The sequence below is a fragment of the Anopheles nili genome, chromosome 3 (genome assembly GCF_943737925.1).
Source record: "Anopheles nili chromosome 3, idAnoNiliSN_F5_01, whole genome shotgun sequence".
NCBI classification, from domain to species: domain Eukaryota; kingdom Metazoa; phylum Arthropoda; class Insecta; order Diptera; family Culicidae; genus Anopheles; species Anopheles nili.
Window position 1 is genome coordinate 54142874 of NC_071292.1, and position 12192 is coordinate 54155065.

General features: G+C 49.6%; 2 protein-coding genes across 2 annotated transcripts; one reads left to right on the top strand and one right to left on the bottom strand.

The window, feature by feature from the left end:
- The first annotated feature begins 2816 nt into the window (after nucleotides 1-2816).
- LOC128724617 (LIM/homeobox protein Awh-like) lies at nucleotides 2817-3963 on the top strand. Its single transcript, XM_053818340.1, has 3 exons — nucleotides 2817-2822; nucleotides 3058-3676; nucleotides 3779-3963. The coding sequence occupies exons 1-3, from the start codon at nucleotides 2817-2819 to the stop codon at nucleotides 3961-3963; spliced, it is 810 nt and encodes a 269-aa protein (XP_053674315.1).
- Nucleotides 3964-10100: 6137 nt separating this feature from the next.
- Nucleotides 10101-11219, bottom strand: LOC128724618 (uncharacterized). The gene has a single exon (XM_053818341.1). The coding sequence runs from the start codon at nucleotides 11217-11219 to the stop codon at nucleotides 10101-10103; it is 1119 nt and encodes a 372-aa protein (XP_053674316.1).
- Between the last annotated feature and the right edge of the window lie 973 nt (nucleotides 11220-12192).

Genomic DNA, 12192 nt, shown 5'->3' on the forward strand with positions numbered 1-12192 from the left:
GCATGGAAAACAGCACCCGCAACAATTCGCACCCAAAAAACCCTCCCCCAGGGACGACACTGCGAAGGGTCGGCATTCTTCTCTGCTAGGGGCGCGCCTTTATTAGTGACGTCTAACGCCTACGAAATTTGTGCCACAGGAAACAATCAAACACCGTATCCGGCTCGAGACGGGCGCAAGAGGACCCCCGGGGTGCCGAGGATGCCGGAAAAGCCCACCACCGGAAGCCGATTTTTCCGACATCCCGCCAGGGAATCAATCGATGCCTGGTACGGGGAAAACCACCACCGCCTCTTTTTCACCTGCGGCGATGCGGCTGAATGCTGGGAGCGATGAAACTGATCACTTATTTGCCACGGATTGTCCAACGGAGACGCCCCTAGGTGAGCACCGTGGGTTGTGGAAAGTTCACAACTGGGTGGTCGGAAGTTGGCCGGGAAAATTGATTCTTGCCGCCGAGACGGGACAGTTGTTCGGGCGATTGTTGAAGGGTGATGAATGAGGGCGCACATTGCGCTGAAAGCTTGAGAAAGTCCATTAGCATCACCTCTATTCTCGTGGGGCGAGAGATAAACGAGTCCTTTAAGTGCGTGTGATAATTGTAATCGGGCCGGAATTCGGGTGTGAACAACTATCGGAGTGTGTTCTTTTTCTTTGGGAAGACACTACAGTCTTAGGGAAACCCATGAGGCTCGTCCTTGACGTATTGCCGGTAATTAATAAATTTCAAGTGTATTAACGATTCGGCACGAATCGGGAAAATAACCTTTGATAACTAAACCGCAAAACAGACCGGCCGTCTGTCAAACTCTGACATTGACGGGTGACGTCATTTTTAGCCAGAAGGCAATGTTTGCTCCCATTTAGCACATGAACTGCCAATTTGTTCTCAAAACATCATTAGCCCCAAACTTAAAGCAAGCCATGACCGTGTACCGATGGTGTCGCTTCTTTAAACACACCCAAATGGACTCATTTCGTTGGAAATTCCCTGCATACGAGAAGAGTAGAGGTACAAAATCCTCCTATTCAGCACCTCGAGCGTGTTTCGGGTATTTGCCTGCGTTCGATTTGTTTCAAGTGCTGGAAAAGCACTCTGTACGCACGTAAAACCTTCCGAAAAAACACACGGAACAGAAGCAAACGAACGCCAGCAGTCGGTTCGAAGGGTCCACAACAATTCTCCAACCTTCCAAAGGGTCGTTTCTGTCGGTCAAAACGGTAGCGGCCTTAAAGCGATATGACACGTCCGCTATCGTCGCTACCAACGCGTTCCATTGATCCGGCAAACCTGGCCAGCTGGACCTGGCTCGTCTAAATTCATCGCGCACCGCCCGGAAGCTGGCCTCGCGTATCTTACCGTCACCTTCGTCACTGGCGGACGTTATGATGGACGCTGGGAATGAAAAATTTGTCACACGATTTACTCCGACGAAACCTGGTGGCGGAGAGTCTTCTGGAGCGTCATTGTCACCAGCGTTGAATAGGGCCACCCCCGGGAGCAACCCCTGTCGGTTGGAATTTGCATCTGAATGGGGCACAATTATGCAACGGTTACGTGTACGAGATGGTAGCGCGTTCGTCAAAGACGTGAGACATCACCTTGGACCGGCTTGACGTCCTGCCACGTCGTGTGAGACACTTTCGGCATCGTCCGGTGGACTTGGGGCAAAACGCCATCCGGAATGATCCGCATCCGTGTGGGCAAGTACTCGAAAAGGATCGAGAACGAGCACGTAGAGCTGCATCCCGATGATAAGCTCTTTAAGCACAGTCCGGGAGTCTCGGGAGTCTTTTCAAAAGTCAACCCTTGAACGCTTAAAGCCGGTGAAATCCTTCAACCGTCGGTTCTGTGTGTCTGCAAGCTGGAGCTCTTGTGGAAAATCAGTTCCGGTACCTATACTCGAGAGCCGACAAAAGGCAACCCGGCGCTACTCGGAAGTGCTCAGGCTGTGTTTTCTCCCTTGCACAAGGTTGGCATCCCTAACGTCCAGCAGAACTGCGAACACTTGCGCTCGCGAACACAGCTAGGGGGGTTGTTTTCCCGGCCCGGGAACACAGAAAGGAGAAACATAAATCGCGCATTAATCGAAGGGGCGTGTTATGTTGTAGCGAACCGTCTTTATGGCTCGTCTTTTTCGAGGGGTGCCGAGGGTTGCGACCGACGCGAGTACATAACCTAAACTCTGGCTCTGGTTGTAGAGTGTGCGCGTTGCGAGCAACCTAGAACACAGGGCGAACGAAACCCAAGCGATGAGCGACGGCTTCTGGCGCAGGTCAGAATGAAGGCGAGAGAGTGAGAGAAAGAAGCAAGAAAGAGAAACCACATCATCCTCATCATCATCATCAGCAGCAGCAACACCGGCAGATGGGCTGTACGGAGCGAACCAGACAGCGGTCGGACACAGAGGCTGGTCGGTTTTCTAGGCTCTTGATGCTGGCTCAGATCGAGATTGACCTGCGACGGTGGATGACGCATCGGCGAGTTTCGGGCCGGGAACAGCTGAGCCCTTCGCGAGGTTGCTGGGTTTTTTCGTGACACACGGACAAATTAAAGACGGTGAAAAGAACTAGTGCTGAGGATGCTTTGTGTTGTTTAACAACGAGAAAAAGTGCCCAATTGTGCGTGGATTCAGTGCAATAAATCGTTATTAGAAGTGTATAAAAGTGACTGTTGCCTGACGGTTTATCTAATATAAAAAAAATATTTAAAGATAAATAATACAGTAAGTGAAGGACTTTTCTGGGACAAACTGTGTTTAATCTCTGTGTTATCAACGGTGTGCTGTGAAATATTGCCTTGTTAAGTTGTTGAAATGAAGGTAAGAGGTTGTTTTTCAGTTGATATGTTAAGCGATGAGAACATCCGGCATATTATATGTCATATGCGATCTTTTTGGTTCATCCTCGGTTATCTAGTACAATCCTGGCTAGACTCTTACCCAACGTGGATCATTTTGAATGCAACTCAGTGCTGTTACAATGTATCAACCTTGTACCAAATGGCATCTAACCGAAATAGCGCTGTCCTTTTCCTTTTCCTTTCCAACTAAACAGACAGAGTTTAAAGCGTGCGGAGGCTGCGCTGAGCAGATCACCGATCGGTACCTCTTCGAGGTGAATGGAAGCGCCTGGCACGGATCCTGCCTACGGTGCAGCGTGTGTTTCTGTCCTCTGGAGCGTCAGGTCTCGTGCTATCTCCGTGACGGTGACATGTACTGCAAGTCCGACTACATCAAGAAGTTCAAGACGTGCTGCGCCAAGTGCACGCGGTCCATTTCGGCCACGGATTGGGTTCGACGAGCCCGGGAGTATGTGTTCCATTTGGCGTGTTTCGCGTGTGACTCGTGCGGCCGGCAACTCTCAACGGGTGAGCAGTTTGCCATCTGCGAGGAGCGTGTCCTGTGTAAGACGCACTACATGGAGCTGATCGATGACGGGACGACTTCTAGTGAGGATGGTTGTGATGTGGATGGAAGTGGGAAGAACAAAACCAAACGCATCCGGACGACGTTCACCGAGGAGCAGATTCAGATCCTGCAGGCCAACTTCCAGGTCGATAGCAACCCAGATGGGCAGGATCTCGAACGGATCGCTTTGGCCACGGGACTAAGCAAGCGTGTGACGCAGGTTTGGTTCCAAAATTCGCGCGCTCGTCAGAAAAAACACGTCCACGGTAAGTACCGGAGACTAATCAGAGTCTGCTTCGCATTCGCTCTTTGTCGGTTTGATTTCAAAACCTTCTACGTTCTTGTTCTTCCCGCGATGCCATCACCAGTGCCGCGAGCCCAGGACCTGTTCAATGGGATGCGATCGGATCTGAACAACAACAACAGCTGCGGCAGCAGCAACAGCAACGACGCCACATCCATGCACCACCTGGGCGGGCTTGGACCAGAGGACTGCGTGCTTGCGAAGACACCGATCTTCAATTCGCACGGCTTCATCAATCTCGTGGTGTGACGCGATCCATCGTACGCTCACCATCGCTGGATGGATGTATACGATCAACAGTGCCATTGAACCGACGGCCGCAGGCTGTCTCGGACTCTCGAACAAGCCGGCTTCTTGCGCAGGCTCCGGACTCAATACCATGGGTTCGTGCGTTTCGACGGATCTCCCAGCCCTCGATAGGGTGGAAAACTTAAGCTTCCTGACTGCGGATTGGAGGTGTCAAGGGACGGCCCTCACACCACAGAACGAGAAAAGGACTCCTTTCCATGGTGGTCTCTCGTGTGGAGTCGACGCTCCAACGAACATCCACACCCGAGTGTCGGGTCAACCGTGCACTGCGAAAGGGGTTTCATCTGTGTAACGTAGTGGAAAAAGAATGCTTTTCTGTACGGTTTATAATACAGCGCTTGAAAACGTGCGTGAAAAATGGGTTTAATTTCTGTACAATTTTCCGAAACGGAACGGTGGGCTCACTGTCCACCGATTAGGGGTATCGATCAGAAGCATGAGGCCCAGAAGCCACATTTAATTATTACGCAACCGACAACGGATTACGAATCGCAGTCGGATGTTCGTGCGATTGAATTGGGATCGATTTTAATTGAAATGTCAAACGGTGGATCGCTTCAATCGGTGCAAGAGTAATGTGGCCATAAAGCAGCAACCGGCCTTCTTTTTGCGAAATTTGCTACATCCACCGGGCGCTCGAAAAACCTATCGCGAACACACCAAAAACCAGCCCAAACGATGAACAGTTAAAACAAATACAGATTATTAATTTCGTAATTTATGATCGTACAGCTTCATTCGGCGACCCCAGGGATGGCCGGTGCCGGGACGGATGGGGTCGATTACTCATCCGGCTGAAAGGGTCGATTCTGCTCAACGCCGGAGGGCGTCCGCAACGAGCCAACTCCGATATGCGGTCAATTACTCCGCCTTCTCGTGGCTCTACCCGCGTTGATCGAAGCGCGATCGAGGTGATCGAGGAAGTGAAAATAATTGAAAGCTTCTGGGCTAGTAGCCAGAATGTGGCGGGGATTTGTTTTAAAATTCTGCCCTTTCGCACTGTCCGCAGCAGTACTTACGCCACCAAAAAGGGCGCTCGAGCACTCGAGCCGATAACACGCCTGCGGGCGCTTAGGTGGCCCTTTTTCCCCCCCCTATTACACGTGATAAATGGTGCCGGTGGTGCCGGAGGCCTATCGTGAAATTGGCTCCGGCTTCGCGGTTGCATTTCCGCGTCGCACGATTTTCCGCCTCAACGGAAGGTGATCGAAATGGTAGCGCGGAAATCGAGTGCCATTAATAATGGCGAAAAAATGGCTCCCTTCGGGCGGTGGAGTGGAGTTCGTTTGGTTGGGGTGGGTTTTTTTTACTGCTTTCGGGGTGCCGGACTTTCTGGCGGCAAACTTTCACACATTTGCGCGAAGGGAGAGCCCATTTTTTGGGGGGGAAAGTTTGTTTAATCGCCATTCAGCGTTGGATGGCCCGTCGCCGAGGGAAACTGGCAAAAGTTTAATCATCGTTTGAGGCAATTCGATCGAGAGTGTTCGCGATCGCGCTTATTGCTTCCTTAATCATTCGAATGAAAGGATCAAATATAGATTTAGAACATTTATGCAGGATTTCAAGAGGCATAAGGATGCATAACTCGCTTTTGGCCACCCAGCTACAGCGAATTAAAACATTAAACGATCGCTCACAGATCGAAACAGAAGCTACTCCATTGTCTGGCTTACAATCGCTTACAAGCTTTTCACCGCAAACGCAGCTGAACGAAAATCGATGTACAACATATTGAGCACAAAATGTGCAATCTTACATACCTCAATCTTCGCCCGAGCCGCTCCCAATCGAGCAGGGACATAAATACATGATGGCCGGTTGTACAAACGCACCGGACATGATATCAATTCCCGCGTTCGGTTTCTCGGATTGATTTCCTCCCTGGCCGCAGCACATCGGCACGGCAGTCGGATGCTACTTTTATCACCTCTCATATCGTTACTTTTATTAATCCTAAATGTCGGCGGCAAGATTTATGCAGTATTTGCACTGGCAATTGGTTTCGCGGTTTAATTTATGCGCGCATCGCACAAAGAGGGCCTCTCTTCCTTCACGGATGCGGTTGAAGCAAAAAAAAGAAGAAGGAAAGGTTTGGAATAAAACAAAAGGGCCCGGGAGCGGCAGATACAACGCAAGATACACGCATCATAAAAGTAACAAAAAGTGTCCGACGGTTTTCCACCGCCATCGGGGATGCCATTGCAAAAAAGGAAAAATGCAAGGCAAACGTGAAAAGGGGAACCAAAAGAAGACAAAAAAAAGAGCACAAGAAAAGTAAAAACCCACGAAGGAACGAATGCAAACGAGAAGGATCCCCCCTTTCGGTTGTAAATAAGAGATTTTATTTTCATTTCCTCCGGTGGCCGGTGGCGAAAGAATGTTGCTGCACCGTGTGGCCATGGTGGTGCGGTTTCATTCCACTTCGATCCGTGCCAACGATCTCCGCGACCGGAGGGTGCTGGCTTGCAATAACTAATTGAAACATATTTCGCCTTTCGTCGGTTGGTTAGTCTTCAAATTAAAATACTTCGTACCGATCGTAAATCGATCAGCCAATCGATCGACTTTGGGCGCACGGTTTCGAAGTCCCCGAGAGCCCATAGCGTCGGTCGTTTTACGGCTTGTGTCCTTACCCAGCCATCCTCAAGCCGTTCGGAACTCCCGGTCTTTACTTTGTTACGGCTCGAGCATACGCCTGCAGGTGTGCGTGTGTGTGTGAGTGTTTTATCCTGCGTTTTTGCAAGTCCCTTTGCAGGGAGCTAAACGTAAATTAAGACAAAAAATTGGCCCGTTCGTGACCATTCGTGGCAGCATATTCGCCCATCGCTCCCCACACGGGCCAGCGTACGTTTGTTTTTCGAGCGTCGCTTATTACATCCCGACCGCGGGATAAGGATCAATTTTGTCGGCCTGCAACGGGCGCATCGCACGCTCGAGGTGCTGAAGTGCAGAAGCCCAAAGCTATTATCGGTTTGAGTTATTCTTACAATTACGAGCCCGATCCTCCCATCGCCGGGTGCGATTGGTTAATGAAACCGGGCGCCCTGTTTACATTTTTCGAACCAAACCGCCCCGAAACGGCCCAATGCGGATGCGGGCTGATGGGAACTTATATATATTTTTGTTTCTGTTGCGCTCTGCTTTGCGGATAAAAAATTTGTATACGTAAATCGTGCACCAATTAACGGAGCAGAGCAACTCTGTTTCAAATCATCAGCATCTGGTTTACGACTGGCGGTGGCAACATTCTTACGATCCTATATCTTCATCATCCCTTTGGGGTCTTTGATGGGGTTGCGCAAGGTGCACACGTTGTCCTTCACTAGGGCTAACTGTCAAAAGTGCAACACAAAAGCGTCTTCCATGGTTGCTATGGTGGGAATCGCTTCCATTCGACTGCATCTAAGCATGTCATTTGGTTTACACCACAAAGTCGACATCTTTTGGCAGCGAGGGTTTTTGTGCACGTGATTAGCTACTTACCGCTTATCAGAACACCGAACCCGACCGGTGGAATTCGAGAAATGCGCCCGTTTAGATCAGGAAACACCCCTTTCTATGGGGAAAATTTCACCCCAAATGTCACGGACGCTCGTTAACCGGACAAGCGATGGCGCGGAACTGCCAGCCAGCCCAATGTAACACACCCGACCCAGCGTGGTGTAATCAATTTTACTTTGTTTTTCCTATCGCAACAACCCAGTGCCACGAACCTGCGCGAGGTCCGCGAAATAAACCAAAAACCCACTGCTAGCGGTAAGTGAAGTTGATAACTCCCGACCCGGCACGTAGCCGGAACGCACCGTTGCGCGTAAACATTTGACCAGGCCCTAGAGAACGGTCCCGTTTGGGGTTTGGGGCGCCATTTCAAAGGCTTAGATATCACGTGGCTTGGGGAGGGAGTGAATAGCGGAAGGAAACAAGCATCCTTGGAACCGGGGAGGCGTTATAAAATGGTGCCGGCGCCGGAAAAGACAGTACACTTCGCTTCCGCTTCTCGTCAACTAAACAACAGCTACAACCGTTCCTTGCTTTAGCTGCTTTTAAGCACCCTAACCAACGTCATCCTCCCGAACAATGGCTTTCTCGATGTGGCTGAGTGTGGCTGCCCTGTGCCTGGTAGCTGTGGTTACGGTGCATGGCTTCAACGAACCGAGCTACTTCGATATGGCTGAGTCGGAATCGCAGGAGTACAGCCAGACAGCGATGGGTGAAGACAACCGACTGCCTTGCCCATACACCGTACACGGTAGCCGGCCACCACTGGGCGAGTGCGGTGATTGTGGATTTGTGATCGTGGAGAAACGCCATCATTACTGCATTCCCGGCAAGAGCGTCATCAAGGTGATGCGTCGTAAGCCGACCTGCAACTGCAAGAACCCAACGCTTCCGGGTCACCCTGTGCCAAGCGGTTGCTATGGTTCCGAAAGTAAGGTGGTGCCGAGCTATGAGGCTCCTTCTGCCGGTCAGGGCCCATCCCCGTTGTCGATGGGCTCGTCCGATCAGGTGTCCCGGATGTTGCGCACTCTCATCAACGATCAGCAACGCGGTTCGGCCAGCAGCTACGTCGAAACGGAGAAACCGGCGACGACACACTACCGGACGTTGGATGCGAGCAGCTCTGGACGATCCTTCAACTAAGACGGCTCGAGGACGCAGGCTTGTACATACAGTGAACCGGGGCTATTTGCGGGGATGGTGGCCGTATGTGGATCTGGCCGCATGGGTAGACGCACGGTAGACTAAGCGATAGGATAAGCCTTTTTTGTTATGCAATAAACTTGACTGCAGCTGCGCAGCTTTACGGGGAATTAAAGCGTTTGTACATTTGATCTGCGGTGAAAACAAGCTTCCAAAGGCGTCGGAAGTCGATTGCAAATTTTAGGAGTTGATGGTCTTTGCCATCTGCCGGCTTGTCTTCAAAATAACCTTACAGTTCGATCGAAATAAGAGAACAGTCTTAGTTCGATTTGCGATCGTATAAGGGACCGTTCTACATCCTCCTGAGAAGACTTTCATCCATACCATGAAAATGGGGTATTTTTAACAAAAAATAATATGGTTTGGCGAAATTGGGAGATTTTTCAACCATTATCCATAAAATATAATTCATGAAACATAAAATAATTGATGCTGTTATTGATTTCAATAGAACTGTAAATGAATTATATCATAAGGCTTTAGTAACATTATTTCACATTAATACTGTCATAGATATTAACAAGTATAATTTCAATTTACCCATTCTAAAGTAATGCCAATTTAGATTAATATTGAGATAGGACCCAACTGATATCTGTTTTGCATCTTTTGGCAAATGATTTCAGCCAAGAAATTTAAACGAAACATGATACAAACTAAAATTAAATCCTGAAGTACGTTGAAACAAATCCATAGAATTGTTGCGTACAAAAAAGGTTGTTTTTAACACAAAAACGATTGCGTACTCGACTCAACCGTACTCAAAAATACCCAAAAATAAACAACAGTATGAACTTTGCAAAAACCCTATCCCTAGCCTACTTGTGTTCACGTTTCACACGTGCCGCGTTACATGGCGTGATGCGTTGTGTGTGATGACGCACTATGGTAAAAGTAGTGCTATCCAATTTTATCTACGTTCACTTTTTAATGGCGACATATTTTTCTATTACAACACGTTGTGAACACGCAATCGAATGAAACGTGACTTGCGCGGTTTGGGTTCTGTTAGACAGGATGAGTGTTGATGGACTAAACCACTCTAAAAAATAAATAAAACTGACCGTGTTACATGACGATGGTTCGCTAGATTCGCTTCTTTTGCACGTTTTTTGGATGAAAGCACCCGGCAAACAGTCGCAAATCTCTCTCTCTCTCTCTCTCTCTCTCTCTCTCTCTCTCTCAACTCTTGTTCGGACTCAAACAACTTCCCCAGCGTGAAAACAATTGCGCTATATCATTCGTTTAAATTCATCGCGTGAGAGTCAGTTTATTATGTTACCACTATTCGCACTAGTTCCTAGAATAAATAAGTTAGTCTGGAGGCTAAACAAAAAAGAAACCCCGCTTAATGCGCTCGCTCTGTCAGCGTGTCCTTAAGCCGCCGAGTACTGGTTGCCACGGGAACACGCACTGCACGGTTTCTTGGGGTAAACCGATGGGTAGTTGGCCGGTTCCTTGCAGGCGCAGGACGACACTTTTGGCTCGTAACTTGGCACACTACCGTACGTGGGCTTCGGGTAGCTGGAGGAGTTGCACGGTACCGAAGGATAACGCGGAGCGACGGTGTACGGAGCGTAAGGCGTGGACTGCGTCGGGGCTGCGTAGTTGTACGGACGCGGGCTTGGCTTATGGGGACAGGGTGTGGGAGGAGCAGGGGTGGTGCATGGGGCCGGAGTGGTAGTGGGAGGCTTGTAACACGGAGGTTCGGTGGTGCTAGGAGCACACGACTCCTTAGGGGCTCCATATTGCCGCTGCATGTACGAATCCTTGGGAGGCATGAAGGGCAACGCCTTCACAGGGAAATAGGACTCGTAGGACCCTTCAGCCGACATTCCGTAACGAGGTTTATAGGACTCCTTCGCACACGGTTTCGCGGTCGGTTTCATCGTAGTGCAAGGCTTAGGAGTCGTAGGGTAATCGCACGGTTTCTTCGTGGGCACGTATGGAGCTGGTGTGGGTTTTGCGCAGGGTTTCGGGACGTCACAAGGCTCCTTCGGTGGGACGTACGGCTTATTGGCACAGGCACACGGTTTCTTGGGGTATTCGCAGGGTTTTCGGTGTGTGTCATAAGGACGCTTCACAACCGGATCCTGGACGAGCGAGTACACGATCTGCTGCAGCAGGTTCTTCGATAGCTTAACTGGCGCATCCGGAGGCAACTGGACGCAGATCGACACCGGGAGCATCTTTTCGGAGCAATGTTTGCCACCCGCGGCCATCGGAGCTGGTGGTGGTGGGGAGTAGTGGTCGACTCCTCTCTCCCGAGGCTCTTCGACGCTTTCGTAGGACGCACTTTCGTACTGCTGCGAGCAGGGTGGTGTCGGGAAAATGCCTACACGCTTAGCGTAGCAGTTGGCAGGTTGATGACTTGAAGCGTTGCAGTCAGCATTGGCTGATTTGGCACCGTACATCGCTAACATGGCGGCGTTGGAACTACCAACCCACAGACACACCGTGACGAACGTTGTCGCGAAAATCGTTACACCCTTCATGGTTTCGTTTCGTACTCGAAAACTTGTCGAAAAGGAGCCGAAAAAGTTGCAACGTCAGTATCTAGTAGAGGAACCGAAGAGGTCAAAGTAGGCTTTGCACTACCTTGCTGCGGGCCGTTGTAGTTGTCGATTGAACGGGAGTTGAAAGGTGAGTATGTCCATTGCACCCAAGGCCCGAAGTTTATATAGTGCGCATGAAATCCGGTGCCCTTTGGCTGCCCAAAAGGGTTCGCGTTACGTTACCGATATGACGCACGTACTGGGAGCGAGCGACAAAAAAATAGAAGAAGAAACTAAACCTAACCCATCCATCGGGATGCAAACGGGCAGTATTGCGTCGGGGCAGCGCGACTGATAACAACGTTGTGAAAGGGTGCATTTGTTTTGCGTTTTCACCACAAGGCACCGTCTCGGCGACAGAACCTCAGAACGTAACGTAACCGCGCGTGGTTGTTTTGACTCTTGACGTAATTTTGTTTTGCAGAGCAACCGGACCCGTCTGCCAAAATGAAGCGATGCACCAGGGCGTAGTGCTTGTTTGCAGGTGCGTGCGTGAATTTTGCAAAATTTTCCCCAGTCGTTTAGCTGGGGTCGCGCTGTTGAAGTCAGCATTCGCTGCAGTGCTTTGACGATGCAACTGGCACCGAAAAGTCCTTCAAAATGCACGTGCAGTGATCATGTTTGAGAGCCAAGTCCCAAGCCAACATGAAGAAGGTAAGGTTTAACTATAACCGGATGGTAAGATGACTTGAATGTGCATTTTTTCACATCAATTTTGAAATATATTATGCGTAATTTACTCTACATATGATGGAACAGTAAAGCTTACTTTTAAAGCTCCCGTGTGTAAGAAACGTTAGTAACGTAATATAATTGATTATAGTGTAAAGTTGATGATACAAAAACATGTTAAAACAATTGGGTTCTCTTATTTACAATTTTTGCTTTTTAATACCACTAAATGTTAATGTGT

Coding starts and splice junctions, on each gene's coding strand:
- LOC128724617 (XM_053818340.1), top strand. Junction 3,677..3,778: donor TCAGAAAAAACACGTCCACG/GTAAGTACCGGA, acceptor TGCCATCACCAG/TGCCGCGAGCCCAGGACCTG.
- LOC128724618 (XM_053818341.1), bottom strand. CDS start 11,219: ATGAAGGGTGTAACGATTTTCGCGACAACGTTCGTCACGGTGTGTCTG.